The sequence below is a fragment of the Garra rufa genome, chromosome 23 (genome assembly GCF_049309525.1).
Source record: "Garra rufa chromosome 23, GarRuf1.0, whole genome shotgun sequence".
In the NCBI taxonomy this organism is placed as follows: Eukaryota; Metazoa; Chordata; class Actinopteri; order Cypriniformes; family Cyprinidae; genus Garra; species Garra rufa.
This window is the reverse complement of record NC_133383.1, coordinates 18,169,067-18,187,615: the sequence shown is the minus strand read 5'-3', so window position 1 is coordinate 18,187,615 and position 18,549 is coordinate 18,169,067. Positions and strand designations below refer to the sequence as shown.

General features: G+C 37.7%; 1 protein-coding gene across 1 annotated transcript; it reads left to right on the top strand.

The window, feature by feature from the left end:
- Positions 1–367: 367 nt before the first annotated feature.
- cnih2 (cornichon family AMPA receptor auxiliary protein 2) lies at positions 368–15,428 on the top strand. The gene is made up of 8 exons (XM_073830243.1): positions 368–516; positions 829–992; positions 2,987–3,631; positions 6,961–7,029; positions 7,244–7,291; positions 12,552–12,664; positions 12,754–12,897; positions 13,586–15,428. The coding sequence occupies exons 3-8, from the start codon at positions 3,551–3,553 to the stop codon at positions 13,611–13,613; spliced, it is 483 nt and encodes a 160-aa protein (XP_073686344.1). The 5' UTR covers positions 368–516; positions 829–992; positions 2,987–3,550; the 3' UTR covers positions 13,614–15,428.
- The last annotated feature ends 3,121 nt before the right edge of the window (positions 15,429–18,549 follow it).

Sequence of the window (18,549 nt, the reverse complement as noted above, 5' to 3'; positions counted from 1 at the left end):
AATTAATTATAATATGAATACAATATAATAATACTTATAAAAATAATATATAATGTAATTGTGAATTTGTATTTTAATCTATTATTATTACTATTAATCTATTAATTCCCAGGACTGTGTTATAAAATGTAATGGAATTTGTGGGAACCCTATGAAAAACAAAACAAAAACAAATCGTGAATGATATAAAATAACACTCTTCTACTCCTGATCTTTGAAAACATGACTGCAGGTTTGACAGAACAAAGAAAGAGGTAGAATCAAACCTTCATCTCTCCTGCAGTGACAGAGTCGCACTTTCATGAAGAAGGTAACATTGTATGAGAGAGAGACAGTAAAAGAATAAAAGCGGGAGGGAGAGAGAGAGTGAGAGACAAACAAGGGAAGCCAAAGAAGAAAAGACTCGGAGCTCCCTCTGCCCCCTCATATCTCTCCAGGGAATGAGAGAGTAGGGCAGAAGATAGAGGGACGGAGGAAGGGAAGACTGTTGAATGTAGTTGAGCATCGCGTTCAGAGGTAATAACATCACCTTTTAATTCTAATCAAAGAGATGGGGGTGACAGAGAAGGGCTTTTCCATTGGTTCTGCTTTTGAGATCAAATAGCAGCGGGGAATGCTTGAATTTGTAAAAAACTGAGCGAGGAATGAGAGTGAGAGGGTAAATGGGTAACGCAGATGGAGAGGGAGAAAAAGAAAAAACGCTAAGTTAATTAAGTGTCAGACTTCAGAAAGCTGCGCGGGATCAAAAGCATAAGATAAAACAGAAAAACACGACCAGCGCATTCACGCATGCTTTGCTTCTTTCTGCTGTTTCATACCTGGTCGCAGAGCACCCAGCAGCCAATGAGAGACTGTGATGGGACCGACACTGACACCCAGAGCAAAGCAGACCAGAGATTTCTGACATGGTGTCGACCCAGATTGATGGGAGAAAAATGAGGGGAAAGAGGACAGACATAGACAGACTTGTGCCGCTGCTTCAGAAAACACAGGTAAATGCTCTTGTGCTTTTATTCTCTCATGTGTCACAGCTAACTTAGTTAAGCATTCTTCACCGTCATTTTGAACATGTTTGTTTATTCATGTTTACACTGTTTAGACGGATTGAACACAATTACAGCTTTGTTATGGATTTATGCACAGCTGCAAATGCAAAAAATGGCACATTTTACTTTTTATTTTGTGGGTAAATCAAATGGTTTGATGCATCAGCCAAATCCACCAGTTAATATTTTAAATAAATGCAATAGTGTCTTGAAAATGCACATGTCTAATATAATATGTTCAATGTATAATCATAATTTTTTTTTCTACAAATCCAAAGATTTTTTTTTCGTAAAAATGCTACGTTTGAGTCTCAATGACTCATTTTGAAGCCACAAATTCTATCTAAAAGACTAATTTTTCAATTTTATTCGGATTACATTGTCATTATCGATAATACCAAATTATCAGCACTTGATAACTGATACTGAAACTGATAAATTATCTTTTATTTTAAGAGAGGATATCAATCATTGTAATACCTGTCGATTAGATGCTCAAATGTGTTCTGTTATTGATTGAAATGACAGCAGTTCAAATGCATCTAATTGTAATTACTGTTCAACAATCATTTATCAACTTGGGGTCAAACCCATTCATCAGTTCATTACGTTCTTTTTTTGGCATCGATGGTTTCATGCTGAACCTCTTAACATCTATAAAAGCTTTTCATTTATAATATAGATTTTTAAAATGTTCTTTACACTTCATATGGTTCTTTTAAGAACTGATCACTGAAAGGTTCTTTGAGGAACCAAAAAAATGGTTCTTCTATGTTAATTAATTAACCATTTTGGAACCATTTTAAACCCTCTGGTATTGTTAATTTGGTTCAGTTTGTAATTTTTCTTTGATTTTCAATAAAATCAATGTAATACATTTTTGTTCTGTAATTTTTTTTCTTTTGTAATTTGAGAGAATTTTAAGAATTTCATGGTACTTATTAATATTTATGCAATAATTATAATATATTTTTTACCATTGAAAATAATTATAATAAAAAACAAATTTTAAGATTTTTATATTATTTTTCACTTATGGCAGTATTTCATGTTAAAATAGAGACAATGCCTTTAAAATCCAGTTTTTGTCAGATTGGTGTCTAGTGGGAGTAAAAAAGAAAAACATCTGCAATTCCATGGTTGAGCCACTAGATTTCTATATAAAATGCTTTATATAAAATACTCTAGATGTTTTTAGACATAATGACCTATTTCTTTAAAGTTGTGGATATAGATAGGATTTTGGTTTAAAATTTACTACAGTCAAACTTGAACACTGACAAACTTGAAAGACACTTTGTTACACACAACACTAAAATTCAACAAAAATGTATAAAAAATGATCGGATTTCAACCTCTTATTTTAGTCTTCTGGCTCAATTTTGCCATATTTTTACAGCCACACCAGTTAATTTGTATGTGTATAATAGTGTGCTGTGTGTGTGTGTGTGTGTGTGTAAGTGAGTGTGTGTTTGTCTGTTTTGCACTCTTGATGTTTTAGTGTGTAACCCCTTTTTTGGTGTCTGTGTCTTTACTGCATTTTTGGCTGAATTATTGATTTTATTTCACGCATTTGCAAAAATATGGTTTGTGTTACAGTCACACTAGTTCATTTATGTATGTCTGTGAGGGGGAGTGTGGAAATTTTGCACTTTTGATATCTTAAATTTTTATATTTGCGTATTTCCCATTAATTTCCAATGGCGGTCATTTTTGACCGCGAACAACACAGGTGTGACTATTTTGTATAGCTTTTTCAAATCAAGTCCACAAATTGTTTTGGTGGTCACATAGTGACTGCCATAAAAATAATTGAGTTTCGCACCATTCTGATAAAGTAGCGATTTTTAAAATTTCGAAAACATTTTTTTCCCAGTCAAAAATGACCGAACAATACCAGAGGCTTAAAAGTGTAACTCGAATAAATGTCTGTTTTTCAGATTGTATACCGAGGACATTCATCCTCCGATGTGCCCACAAAATATTTTTTAAAGGTGTTCTGCTGTAAATAAGGTGTGTGGACCCAGTGTGTAGCACTAATCTTAGAGACGGGGGAAGGGAGCGATTCTCCACATACATACAAACCCCCCTCTGCCAATCAGAGAGAAAGACAGAGAGCGAGAAGGAGAGCAAGTGAAGGAACAGGGGAGACAGCAAAGAGGCTGAAAGGAGGAAACAGCTCTAGCAGTTATCTTAGGTGGACAGAGAGGAAGAATTACACACAGACACACACGGTCCAGCCACACGTTACAAGACGCTCCAGCCAGCGGAGGCGGATAACCAGCCAGACGCCTCATATCTGCAGCTCCAGACCAAGAAGATTCCTCCCTCGACTTCATCCTAAGCTGGACCGCAAGCTTTAAGAGGAGAGAAAGGGAAGAGGAGTGAAGTGCTTCGCAACTTCTTTGAAGGGGGCGAGAGTGTAAAGAGAGAGAGAGAGCAAGGGGAAAACTCCCCCTCGCCCTCTCTCGACCCAGATCACCGTCAGGCTGGCTGGCACAGCCATGGCCTTCACCTTTGCGGCCTTTTGCTACATGTTAACACTCGTGTTGTGCGCTGCACTCATCTTCTTCGTCATCTGGCAGGTACGTCTGTAGTTTTACACCTTACAGAGCGAATGCGATTTTGTAAGAGTTCCTGTTACCTGTAACACTGTCACACTTCCATTTCAATTGGCGTCGGAATCCATGTCATCGCCAAGTGTCTGACAGCGTGAGTGTGAATGTGTGTATGTGTGTGTGCATTCGTGCCAGTTTTTTGAGCGTGGAGACTGGTGTGTGTCTGTCCAAGCTGTCTCCCCTGCCCTTAACAAGAGGCCTTATCCATGAGGTGAATACAAATCGCGCCAGTTATTAATAGAGCAGACATTCTGAGTCATGGATGATTAATGATTTACAGAACAAGTAGACGGACACAAAAGAAAAAAAAACTAAGGAAGGAGGCGGAAGTCTACCTGTGTGTATATGCACACAAACACACACATACAGTCAATAAGGTAAATTTACATTGGACAAAACCTTAAGAACCGTTATATAACACCTGGAAAAAAATATATACTTTATTTAGAAAATGAAGCAAATTTTTTAGGACTATTATTTGAGATATTAAGCACATATATGACCCTGGACCAGAAAACCAGTCATAAGTAGCACGGATATATTAGTAGCAATAGCCAACTGTACATTGTATGGGTCAAAATAATTTTTCTTTTATGCCAAAAATCATTAGGATATTAAGTAAAGATCATGTCCCATTAAGATATTCAGTAAATTTTCTACCATAAATATATCAAAACGTAATTTTTGATTAGTAGTATGCATTGCTAAGAACTTCATTTGGACAATTTTAAAGGCAATTTTTCAATATTTAGATTTTCAAATAGTTGTATCTTGGCCAAATATTATCCTGTCCAAACACACACACACACACACACACACACACACACACACACACACACACACACACACACACACACACACACACACACACACACACACACACACACACACACACACACACACACAGTTGCAATCAAAATTATTCAACCCTCCAGAGACTGCAGTAGTTTACAAATACAAGCTTTTCTGAAGATCCAGGACTTTAAAAAAATTGCATCTATAACCAATTACTGGCATATTAAAAGTGATAATGTCAACATATAATGCAATATTTTTGAGTTCTAGGATTTTTTAATAACACAGCTAAGTCATAATTATTCAACCCCTGTTTAACTTTTTGGACCTATGGATCAGTGGTATGTCTGGTGCAAAAAAGGCAGAGCTTATGAGCAGAAGAATACCATCTTCATCGTCAAACTTTGAGGTGGACCAGTCCTGTTCGAGGGGTGTTTTATTGTAGCAGTAAGTGGAAACCATGACCGTATGAAGGACAACATGGATTCTTTGAAGTATCAGGCCATTTTGGCAAGAATTGTGATGCCTTTGGTGCAAAGACTAAAGCTGATGATCAGTGGACTTTCCTGACATCATCCCAAAGTATACATCCAAAAATTTATGCTTGGTTCAAGGATCAGACATTGAATGTACTTGAGTGGCCTGTTCAGTCTCCAGATTTAATTCTCATTAAAAATATTTGGTTGAATTTGAAGAAAGAAGTGGCAAAGTGAAAACTAAAGATTGTGAGTGATCTGAAAGCTTTTTCAGGCGAGGAATGGGCCAAGATTGCAGTAGAGAGGTAGAGCTTCAAAGCACTTACAGGCAGCGTTTATTGGCGGTTTTAAAGAATAAAAGATTCTGCACCAAATTTGACTTTTAGGGGTTTAGAGCCAATTTGATTTTTTTTTTATTATTCATCAGCTTCCGTTTTCAGAATGACTCAAATGTGTTTTTATACATTTCTCTAATAGTGTACTGATGCCTTTGTTGAGTTGCTTTTACAAAATTGTGTTCTCTGCAGCAAATTGTCTTGCAGGTCAAGGGGGTTGAATAATTTCGATTGCAACTGTGTATATATATGAAATTTTTTATTTTTGTTATTGGATAGTGTTTGATTTTAATAAGATTTTAATAATATTTTTTAATAAGATTTAATTGTACAAAAAATTGCATTACTGTAATTTAATAAAAAATAAAACTTTATTAAATTAATGGCCAAATAATGAGAATCACCATTAAAAATATTAGGAATTAAAAAAAAAACGTAAGAATAAAAAAGTAACATCTATTTGCTTTACGGCAATGCAAATTCTTGGGGAAAGATGTCATGAAAATTATGTTACAACAACATTAATATATTTTATGTAATTCAAAAATAATGTATATTACAAAATATATATATCCATCTATCTGTTCCCCAAACTGCTTATCCTCTGTAAAGTTGTGGGTTCAAAAATATAAATTCATTTGAATAAAAAAAAAAAACTAAATTTCTTATTTGTCTTTTTTCATTTTGAGGTGTAATGTGATTTAGACATGTTTTGGTGAGATTCACCAATGCACACAAACACAGAGAGAGCGAGAGCGCTTAAGAGGAAGAGGTCAACAGCTCATTTAAACTCTACTGGTTGTTCTGTGCCAGCCCACTGTCTGTAGAATCACAAATGAAATTTGCACAGTCGCCGCCAGAGACTTCAACATCATCTGTATTCTTCATATTAGAGGCGGCATTCTTACACAAGGCAACAGCAGACAAACACAATGGCCCTGAACTGTTAAAATCTGTCTGAAACACTAAAACACTAGAGAGCAGAGGTGTCAGCGTCTAAAACACAAGCCCTGAATGCCAATCAGAAGTCAGGGATAATTTCGGATCGGCATTAGACCTTAGACCTCACTTGTAAGACGTTCAAAAGGCCATTAAGAAACAGACTTGAAATGACTGAGCATTGACTAATGACAGGAGTGGGAGAGAATCTAAACATGAGTCACTTGGTGCGAGTGTGTGTGTGTGTGTGTGTGTGTGTGTGTGTGTGGAAATGTATGTGAGAGAAGGAGAGAGTATGGAGACAGGGAGTGGGGGAGGCTGAGAGACTGTATGAGTACATGCCGGCGAGAAACCATGTTATTGAGAATGCTTATCAAACCGTAATTTGGTTCTGACACCCCATCCCCCTTTCCTCTCCTTCTCCCCCTATCTTTGTATGGCTCTCAGCCAATAAGAATCTGAACTCACTTCTATAGCAACCATGACGCCCGCTTAGGGGCTCGTTCGATCGCCATGGCAACTGCATCTGTTTACAGAGCACCAAGTGAGGGGATGATAGGAGATATGGATCTATATGGGGAAAAGGAAGGAGGGGAGAACAAACCTTGAAGCTGTAGGAATGGCTAGAGAATGTAGAAAGTTAAAAAAGTCCACAGATGGTACAATCATCTATCGTCTCCAACCCCTAAAATGTCCAGCGATTTTGTTTTGAATGCTTGTGTAACACAAATTCTGTTTGTTTCTTTTCAAGATTATTGCTTTTGATGAGCTGCGCACAGACTTCAAAAATCCCATCGATCAGAGCAACCCCACCAGAGCGGTAAGGCTTTTCTTAGATCACGATTCCTTTCAGCACAAACTACTCAGCATCAGTCTCCCAACTGTGAACAGCGGGTATCAGAGACACTGAAAAGGGGCGGCATACATACACATATGTGAACACACACGCAGAAACATGCATTCAATGCCGCACGCTTACAAAACAGCCAGAGCGTGCTGTTAGAAATCTTTTTTGTTCTTCTGTTTTTCCTCAGAGGGAAAGAATATTGAACATCGAGAGAATCTGCAACCTCCTCCGAAGGGTGAGTGAAATTGTAGCAGATCAAGTCGAGTGTAAAATATATATAAAGTGGGGAGGACATGCACGAGAAGACTGTAAAACAGCCTTTTTCTAAAGCCAAGTTTCTAGAGGAGATGCGCTGATTCTGATACAATAGCTGATACCCTTATTTGGCTAAAAAATGTAAAATAAAACAATGAAAAGTGTGTAGGTGTATTTAGGCATCACAACATTATAATACACAGTACGAAAAATGGATGCTCATTTTAAGATTTGAAAACATTACCTTAACTTTTATTAAATTAACTAAATATTCAGTAAATAATTAGTATTTTTAAATTCATACTTTACATTTCCAATATTGGCTGGTAATGATAAACTAAAAAGATTTCTCATATCAACCAATAATTAATGTAATACATTATCATTCAAAAGTTTGGGGTCAGTGGATTTTTTTTCTTCTTTTTTGGGGGGAAAGTAATTAATATTTTTATTCAGCAAGGAAGCATTTAATTGGTCAGCTTGCCGTTAATCAAAGAATCCTGAAAAAAATCAAATCAGGATATTAGAATGAATTCTCAAGAATCATGACACTAACAACTGGAGTAATAGCTGCTGAAAATTCAGCCTTGCCATTGCAGGAATAAATATAATAAAGCCTTGATGAGAGTAAAAGACTTCTTTAAAAAAAAAAAACAGTAACGGCGGTAACAGCTTGGTGGATGTACATTATCCTGCTTATTACATGGCTGCTTGCCACAAATGTAAATAATTAGACATGAAACATTGATCTGAGTTTAAATATTTGAACGCAAAGCTTCCGTGAAAGTTGCTAGCAAGTGGCTAGTTCAAACTAGATAAACATTTAAAGTCCCCATGAAATCAAAATAGATTTTTTTGGCCTTTTAGTATGAATATGTTAGCCTTGAAGTTATCTATAAGCTGCAGTGTTTCAAAACAATGATAACATTTGCATTTACAAAATATAAGCATTCAAAACGTTTTTCACTTCCGCCAATATGGATCAATGATTTTGCTGACCTTACCCTGCACTTCAGCTTCTTATCAAACTTTCTGTCCAATCAAAAGCTCTCTAGAATCCGAAGCACCTCGCCCCCTACACTATAAATAGACGCTGAAGCTGCGGCTGAAATCGGTCACTCGTTCAAAGAATTAGTATTTTTTGTATGGTGAATGGCACGTAGTTCACTATATAGGGGATAGGGAACAATTCAGAGAGTGTAAATATGCTTTCTAGTGGGACTGGTTTTGTCTGGTTTCGTGCTGTGTCACGCGAACCACTGCAGCGCGCACACAGTCTGCTTCATTCCAGAGACGCAATAGCACAAAGTGGATCATGTGCGTTGGCGCAGACCACAAAACATATAGGACCCATTTGAATTCTACACAGAATGATACATTTTATAGAGATATGGATGAGATTGTGGCTGTCATATGCTGTCAAATGTGGTTTTACTGAGCTCAATGGCTTTGGCTCAAGTTGTGATATATACTAAACACTATTGGCTATTTAAAAAAAGAAGACGGGACTGCTTGATATGTCCCACACTGTCTTCATGTTTCAGTTGAAATTACGTCAACTGCAGCTGCGTTTGTATGAAACGATAACAGGATGACATGAATAAACAATTGTACACATAATATTGAATTTATATTTGTTTATTGAGTTTATTAGCCAAACAAACGCAAAGCTTCCATGAAGAAAAAAATGTTCTCAGCAAGTTAATAGCGCTGACTGCAGTTACCCATATGAGGGAATAATTATTAGAGGTCGACCGATCTATCGGTTTAGCCGATTAATCGGCACCGATAGTTGATTGGCCGAACTATCGGTTATCGGCAAAAACCCTTGCCGATAGTTTTTCCGGGTTGCGTTCTTTGCTGAAGAGCTCATTCTCCGCTGTCTTTGAGTAGAGGTTAAGCCCCAGACCAATGTTTAATGTCAGGATTGTTACCATATGTTTGTATTGATTTATAGTCATATTTTTAGCCAGCAAAGTTGTAGATTTAAAGACGTGACCTGAGAAAGCAAACTGTGTTCATTCAGCCGACAGGATCCTGCCGAGTCACAGCACGCCATAGTTTTACATTACATCATATCTGTCCAAAATCATTGTTAATGTTCATAAAGACTTGACCCTGGGCTGGAAGATTGAGTATTGTGCATTTCAGCAAAATATTTGTATTTCTGTAGCGCTAATAATGTCTATATGCTTCATATAGAACTATAATTTATGTTTTAGCCTTATCTTCAGGCCCTTAAAGCATAGGCTTGCATCTTGTTACGCACTTTATTTCACAATACCATTTTCCTGTTCTTATTTGATTTTAATAACTGATCAACAAAAATATATATTAAAAATTAAGATAAAAATTATACAAAACGAAATTCGTTTTTACAAATAACACAAACTTCTTTCGTAATTAATATAAATAATATTTAAACATAAATGTAAATCAGAAAAGAAATTGTTTCTGAAATGGCTGCAATTAACGATATAGATCACACTTTCTCTTTCCATTTAATCTGTCTAGACTAACCTTTGCTGTTTTTTTAATCTTTCTAGAGGTAAACATTTGCCCGTTTGGTGATTAAATAAACTGTTTTAGATTTCTGCTTGAACTACACGCGACGTGTCTTGTGTGTGTGTGAGAGAGAGAGAGATACCTGCGAGTTGTCCGCGCAACGCAGCACTGCACTTTTGTCCGGTTGAGCTTGTGTTTTTCCTGCACATTGCACGTGTGCGCGCCAGAAACGCGGCAGGCTTCGTTGCACAGAATTTGCACTGTGAGCTAAGTGTGCATTGTTTGACAGTTTGTGCTTTCAATCGCAGTGTTTTACTTTAGATATGCCTTCATTTCTGCTGTTTGTAATGCAGTACTATTAGATGCACTAAACACGCGCACTGACAGACTTTCACTTGCTCTTTGTGTTTGTTCGTCTTAAAAAGCTTGATGAGGTTAAATGCACATGGATTTTCGAATACTTTCGATGTACACACAGTCAGTTATGTTTTCAGAGCAGGACAAAACATCTGATACATCGAAATAAATTTTCATTCGTTTGAATGCAGACGGTTAAAGCAGCAACTGTCTGTGATCTCATCAGTAATAATCAAACGAAAAAGAAAAAACAATAACTATTTTCTGTAAACTTGTCGACACTTAAAGAACGCTTATTTTAAATAAGTAAATGTTTAAAAAAAAGTTGCCTGCTTATAGTAAAAAAATAAAGTAAATTTTGCACACAATACATTTTATATAAAATGTATATGAAAATGGTGCCATGTGCATTGAAAACTGAGAATGTGACGCATGGTTATATTTAGTTGATATTGAAAATCGTAATTAAATTGAATCTTAATTTTAAGATGGCAAATATAAACAAAAAGCATAGAACCTGCAATTGTACATATTGTTAAAATGTAAAGATGACAATGAGGCCATTTGTAACTAAGATTAATGAAAGCTGTAGAATAGAAGTGTTGTTCCTTGTTAGAGTGTGTTAATTTCAACATTTACTGATATTTTGTTAACATTAATGAACTATGAAATAACTTTAATGATCAATATATAATAAATAATATTTTTATTCATTTACAAAGTATGGTTCAGTATTTAAAAAAAATAGTACATCACTATTTTAAATGCTGTTCAGTATCCATTTTCAAAAACTATCGGTTAATTAATCGGTATCGGCCAGTGTGGTCCAACCTAGCTATCGGTATCGGTAAAAACCAATATCGGTCGACCTCTAATAATTATCAGGGAATAACATACCTTGGACTGTGATGACTGACCAATCAGAATCGAGTATTCCACAGAGCCATGTAATCCCCAATAACAACAGGTAAAAACAAAATAACACATGCTCATCCGGGTAACTGCAGTTGCCGCTATTTGCTTGCTAAGAATTTTTTTGTTGTTGAAGCTTTGCATTTGGTTGGCTAATAAAATATTTAAACTCAATATTAAAAATCTATATTCTGTGTACAATGTTTGAATTATGTCATCTTGACCCATGACAGCTGCTGCCATTTTGCAACAATTGTAATGTTAATGGATTGTAAGATAACTAACAAACTGGTAAGTTTCATCTTAAACTCTTAAAGTCAAAATGGATTTTTTTGGGGTCCAACGCAGAAGTATAAATCAGCCTTTAGGGTTATCTGTAAGTTAGAGTGTTTCAAAACACTGACAAAATTCGCATTTACAAGATATTAAGCATTCAAAACTTAGTTTCTCACTTCTGCCAATATGGATCAACAATTCTGAAGACATCACGCTCCACTTCAGCTTTTCATCAAAATTTCTGGCCAATCAAATGCTGTCTAGAATCCGAAGCATCCCGCCCCTACACAATAAATAGATGTTGAAGCTGAAATCGGTCACTTGTTCATAGAATTCATGGTGAATTACATGTAGTTCACTATATAGGGGATAGGGAACGATTCAGACAGTGTAAATACAGTATGTTGTATATCAAGTTGTTATATATATTATATATACGAAACGCTATTGGCTATTTAAAAAGTGGGCAGGACTGCTTGATATGTCCCATCCTGTCTTCCTGTTTAAGTTGAAATTACGTCAAAACATAGAATAATGCTGCGTGTTTCAAAGCACTTCAGTGGAACTTTAAATCAATGTCTTTTATCGCCATCGTTATTCATGTGGTGAAATGCCATCTAGTTTGAACTTGCCACTTGCTAACAACCACTTTCTTCACGGAAGCTTTGCGTTCAAATATTTCAACTCAAATCAGTATTTTGTGTCTAATTATTTTGTTTTTTTGGCAAGTAGCCATGTACATCCAGCCAGTTCTTACTGCAAAATAAAGCCCTTCAGTCTTATACAACAGGCTGATAAGTCTGTCTGGCTTTATTTTGCGATAACAACCGGCTGGATGTAAAAAAATCTTACTGACCCCAAACTTAGTGTATCATGCATTCATTCTTTAATAGCTAGAAAAGTCCTTCCCATAGACTGCTAAAATATTGGTCACTGGACCCCTGATTGAAAACCCTGGTGTTAAAGCATTCAGTATCTCCCTAAGAAACACATCATTCTACCTCTTTTCATTCATCGTCCTCCTTTGCTTTTCTTGCTTTGTATTTGGACACACTTGCTTGGCACACTCATGTATTACATTTTCACACACACATTAAGAGAACTGAATGTGCAAAAGATACTTATGACAAATATCTGCATTCATGCTTACAAACATGAAGACTACTTGAAACTATCTCTTTTTTTTCCAGCTGGTGGTTCCAGAGTATTCCATCCACGGGCTGTTCTGTCTGATGTTCATGTGTGCAGGGGAGTGGGTGACACTGGGCCTTAACATCCCCCTGCTCCTCTATCACCTCTGGAGGTGCAAACCCTGACTTACATCGACTTAATTGAAATTTCAAAATGGGTCCCTGTAGCAATTCACCCTCTCTTTTTACAACTCTCCCGCAGGTTTTTCCACCGTCCTGCAGATGGGTCTGAGGTTATGTATGATCCAGTGAGTGTGATGAATGCAGACATTCTGAATTACTGCCAAAAAGAGTCCTGGTGCAAGCTGGGCTTCTACCTTCTCTCCTTTTTCTACTATCTGTACAGGTAAACCAACCGCATTCATATATCATCTACCCATTTAGATATGATCTAATGTTTGGATTTTATTGATGCCATTACTATTACTGTTACTCTGGCTCATACTGTTGAGTACAAAATCAGCATATGTGACCCTGGACCACAAAACCAGTCTTGAATAGCATGGGTATATTAGTAGCAATAGCCAAAAATACATCGTATGGGCCAAAATTGTGTTATTTTATGCCAAAAATCATTAGGATATTAAGTGAAGATCATGTTCCATTAAGATATTTTGTACAATTCCTACAGTAAATATATCAAAACTTAATTTTTGATTAGTAATTTACATTGCTAAGAACTTAATTTGGACAACATTAAAGGTGATTAAAGGAGATTTTCTCAATAACTAGATTTTTTTTGCACTTTTCAATTTTCAATCTAGTTGTATCTCAGCCAAATATAGTCCTGCCATAACAGACCATACATCAATGGGGGGCTTATTAATTCAGCTTTTAAATATATTTTTTTAATTTTCAATTGACCCTTATGGCTGGTTTTGTTGTCCAGGGTCACATATTAGAATGATTTCTGAAGGATCACGAGACACTGAAGACTAACTCTTAATTTGAAAATTTGAATTGTTTAATTAAGAGGAAAGTTTTAGTACATCTCTCTTAATTAGTTTCTCTCTTTGTCTCGGTTTCTTTTGCAGTATGGTGTACGCTTTGGTCAGCTTCTAAGTGATCAAATGAAGGACAGACGCTTATGAAAGGAAGGAGAAAAACGACAGAATAAAGACCGAACTATGTCGCGCTCTCCGCTCCCTCATCCACAGACCTTGTTCAGCTCCTCCTCAGATCTCCTGGGTGGGGATGGACGATGGACAGATGTAGAAAAAGCTCAAGACAAGGAGGCATTTAAAGCCGTCAATGCCTCAATCACTGCCATTAAACAAAAACAAGTGAAGAGCTGGACCAAAAGAAACCGAGTGCAATAGAAAGAGAGAAATATGGTGAACAAAAGGCTCAGGCAGTGTAGATGTTTTGTAACACCATTTTATTTCTCAAGGGCTGCTGAAAATTTCCGCTGCTCATAGCAACCTCTAGGAAGAGACACATAACGTGCTACTGAGGCCATTACAGAATGTGTTACCTTGAATTTTAAATCAATAGACCGTGAACTTTGTTGCAACGTCTTTTTCTTCAGATTACTTGTTATGTCAAAGTATTTAATAACTGCTACGTATTTGCTATTTCAGTATTTGTGGTAGATAAACGTACCCTGTATGTAGAGGTACGACATAATAACTGATTAAATTATGAATATACGGCTCAGTTGTTGCAGTTTCGGTCAGGGTAGTTCTATTAGTGTCCTTAAACAACCGCACAAGAAGTATATTTTTACGTCAAATCCGACGGTGACGTTTACACAGACATTTCAAAGCAAATCAACCAATGAGATTAGTATCACAAACCGGAGAAACTGTTTGAGCATCCTCACATCTGAGGACTGACACCCCATGTTCCGGATTCATCCATCATGGGCTGAGGTGAGGACGAGCGGTCAAGCAGAACGGCAGACTCTTAATTGAGACGGGCGTGCAGGACGGTCCGTACCGGAGGGAAGAGAGATCCGACCCCAACCTCTGCCGGAGTTCAAATACTCGATAGACTGTGACAAATCATAAAAGCACTTTTGGAATGCCAACAGATGAACTGTAGCAAACAACAGAGGGAGACTCATTTGCGTTGAGTGGGCTGATGTGCGTGAGACAGCCGAACACAGCCGGCCGTGATGCAGATGATGGAGACACTGGTGTCGGAAACATTCGCTTTGGACAATAGACTGATGGTGTTGTCATGACTACGATGGATGGCGGTCTCGAATACAAACTTTTCAGGCAATCTTCTGTGTTGTTAGACTATATACAACATGCCACTCTGTTCTGTGTGTATCATAGGGCCTCTCAATTTGCCTCACCTTGAGTTCCTGTGTTGTGCCGTGTCCATCAGTCTGCTAATCAAGTCGATTAATGAATATTTACCTAAGCTGTGTGTAGTTCTGGCTTTGTAGATGAATAGAGTGGCCGAGCGTATCTCTTCCTGAGCCGCTCCAATAACTATATTACACTTAAAATTTCAGTGCGACAAGTAAGCGATTTAATAACGACACAGTCTGAGTGCTTTTTAGCAACACTGCCTATCTGGTTCGAACTCCCGGGTCTTCTTTCCATCTTGGCTTTGACTTGATGTACCCTCAAAAATGTGAATATGTATACCCTGGACAATCGCTATTAGCACAGGAATGTGGGCCGAGAGACAGCTGACTGGGTCTTCATTATAGACGTCATCACTGAATGTCTTTTTGTGATTAAAATTAGTTCACATGCAGTATCTACATTTAAGAATACCTGCATGATTATGTCTTTTATACATGATTCATTAATGTATGCTACAGCACCTTTGGTAACTTTATGGTTTGTATTCAGTTGAATACAACCGAATATCTTATATACTCCAAAAGCAATTACATATGTTCTAATAAAACAATGTTGCCAAAAATTTTTTTTGTAGATTTTCATTTTGGGATTTGGATACACACTGACCAAAATTTTAAACGCAACACTTTTGTTTTTGCCCCCATTTTTCATGAGCTGAACTCAAAGATCTAGGATGTACACAAAAGGTCTATTTCTGTCAAATACCGTGCTGAAAAAAACAGCTATAACCAGCCTAGGCTGTTTGGCTGGTCTTAGCTGGTTTAAGCTGGTCACCCAGCCTGGCCAGGCTGGAAAAGTGGCCAAAACCCCTCTAAAACCAGCCTGCTGACCAGCTAAAACCAGACTGGTTGACCAGCTAAAACTAGCCAACTGCCCTAAGCTGGTTTTAGCTGTTTTTTTCAGCAGGGTATTGTTTATAAATCTGTCTAAATCTGTGTAAGTAAGCGCTTCTCCTTTGCCGAGATAATCCATCCACCTCACAGGTGTGGCATATCAAGATGCTGACTAGGCTGGCCACAATAAAAGGCCACACTAAAATGTTGCAGTTTTACTGTATTGGGGTGGTCCGAAAACAAGCCAGTACCTGGTGTGACCACCATTTGCCTAACATCTCCTTCGCATAGAGTTGATCAGGTTGTTAAATGTGGCCTGTGGAATGTTGATCCACTCCTCTTCAATGGCTTTGCGAAGTTGCTGGATATTGGCAGGAACTGGAAAATGCTGTCGCATACTCCGATCCAGAGCATTCTAAACATGCTCAATGGGTGACATGTCTGGTGAGTATTCTGGCCATGCAAGAACTGGAATGTGTTCAGCTTCCAAGGAATTGCGTACAGATCCTTGCAACATGGGGCCGTACATTATCATGCTGCAACATGAGGTGATGGTCGTGGATGAATGGCACAACAATGGGCCTCAGTATCTCGTCAGGGTATTCAAAATGCCATCAATAAAATGCACCTGTGTTCGTTGTCCATAACGTAAGCCTGCCAATACCATAACCCCACCGCCACCATGGGCCACTTGATCCACAACGTCATTCTGCCCTGTACAGTTAAATCCAGGATACATCCATGAAGACAACACCTCTAGGGAAGTGCCAGACACCATCGAATGTGAGCATTTGCCCACTCAAGTCGGTTACGATGACAAACTGCAGTCTGGTCGAGACCCCGATGTGGACGACGAGCATGCATATGAGCCTCCCTGGGATGGTTTCTGACAGTTTGTGCAGAAATTCTTTGGTTATGCAAACCGATTGTTGCAACAGCTGTCCGGGTGGCTGGTCTCAGACGATCTTGGAGATGAAGGTGCTGGATGTGAAGGTCCTGGGTTGATGTGGTTACACGTGGTCTACGGTTGTGAGGCCGGTTGGATGTATTGCCAAATTCTCTGAAACACCTTTGGAGATGGCTTATGGTAGAGAACTAAACATTTAATTCACAGGCAAAAGCTCTGGTGGACATTCCTACAGTCAGCATGGCAATTGCAAGCTCCCTCAAAACTTGCGACATCTGTGGCATTGTGCTGTGTGATAAAACTGCACATTTTAGAGTGGTCTTTTATTGTGGCCAGCCTAAGGCACACCTGTGCAATAACCATGCTGTCTAATCAGCATCTTGATATGCCACACCTGTCAGGTGAAAATAGAGAAATAGGCCTTTTGTGTACATAGAAAAAGTCTTAGATCTTTGAGTTCAGCTCATAAAAAATGGGGGCAAAAGCAAAAGTGTTGCATTTATAATTTTGGTCAGTGTATATAGGGGGCCGTTAAGGATGCAATAAATTGGTCAAAAGTGACAGTAAAAAACACATTTACAAATAATATTATTCAAATCTTAGATGAAATAAATATTTCCTTTTTCCTGAGTAACCAAGGAGCGGCGCCTTGACGGATTCTAACTTCCATTTCGGTGCTTTCGTGTTCCGGTCTCCATAGAAATCCATGTTAAAATGGGGCAAAAAAGATTGACTGAATTTAAACTTTTTCAGTATTACTTATGCTGCTTTCCAGGCAGTAGGGGCTGACATTGTTGTTTCGTGGGCTATGTGACGCCAGAACTCGGAACTGGGAGTACATCGATCTAGTACGAGTTCACAGGTGGGAAGTCACGGGTTTGACTGCCGATCCAGTGCACGTTCACGGGTAACGGGTTGCCTGGAACGCGACATAAATATAAAAATTTACGCAGGTTTCATGTTAGATTATCTGCCTCTGAAAATATGTTAATTTGTCTAGAAACACCAGAGACTGGAAATGTTCAAGCACCGTTCCAGTCCGTTCAGAAAAAGGTGGATTAATCAAAGAATACTAAAATAGATTTCACAAAATTATGTTTGAGCGGATAAGCATCAATGGTTTGCCCGCTATTAGTTATACTGTTATTACTGTTAGTTACTACAGCCTACAGTTTGCTAGCTATACTGTAGCTATGGCTTTATCACATGACATGTATTTGACAGTTGAATACTGCTTATTTTTTCAAGATTTTGATAAGTTCTTTACTTGCCGTTTTTTATCATTCAAATTTGGCTGGGTGTTTAATAACACATTTTTTGTGGTGTGACAAATGCAGAACACATTATTTAATATTGCTTTACATGGACTTTAACTACTATTAAAAACTGTCCACCGTATTATTCCCGTAAGATCAGGCACAGCCATTTGTAAATTCAATGTATCTGGCTTCTGGTCTCATCCGTGTCTAGCTATTTTTAGCTGTACAAAACAGCTCGTTTTGCTGCTTGATATTACAAACTGAGTCCTACCATATTATTTTAATGTATTATCTTAATTATGAACACAATGGTTTGTAGTGCAAACAGTTTTACCGTTTACTGCACTTCGTTATTCTTCTCATTATTTCCCTACGGCAGTTTATGAACCGGAAGTCTTAACACATTAAAAATTAAGGTCGATAGAATACCCAAGATGTGTCACTCGTATAGTTTTGAATGGGGAAATATGCATGCTCAATATGGCTGCTCCATCACAGGAAGCCCCACCTTCGGAATAAAACAGCCAATCGCTAAGCGGCCATTAGAAGTCCTGGTTGTCCCCTTAAAGGGACTTTGCTACTGTGTACTTACATTTAAATAAATCATTTGATACAATGCACTTGTGTACATACATGTTTTTACATTCCTGAACCATTCCTTACACCTTAACCCACCCT

What these genes read in the sequence shown, in the direction of transcription:
- cnih2 (XM_073830243.1), top strand. Translation starts at nt 3,551, where the DNA reads ATGGCCTTCACCTTTGCGGCCTTTTGCTACATGTTAACACTCGTGTTG. An exon ending in AGAGCAACCCCACCAGAGCG is followed by an intron (nt 7,030 to 7,243) that starts GTAAGGCTTTTC and finishes GTTTTTCCTCAG; the next exon opens with AGGGAAAGAATATTGAACAT. An exon ending in CTCCTCTATCACCTCTGGAG is followed by an intron (nt 12,665 to 12,753) that starts GTGCAAACCCTG and finishes ACTCTCCCGCAG; the next exon opens with GTTTTTCCACCGTCCTGCAG.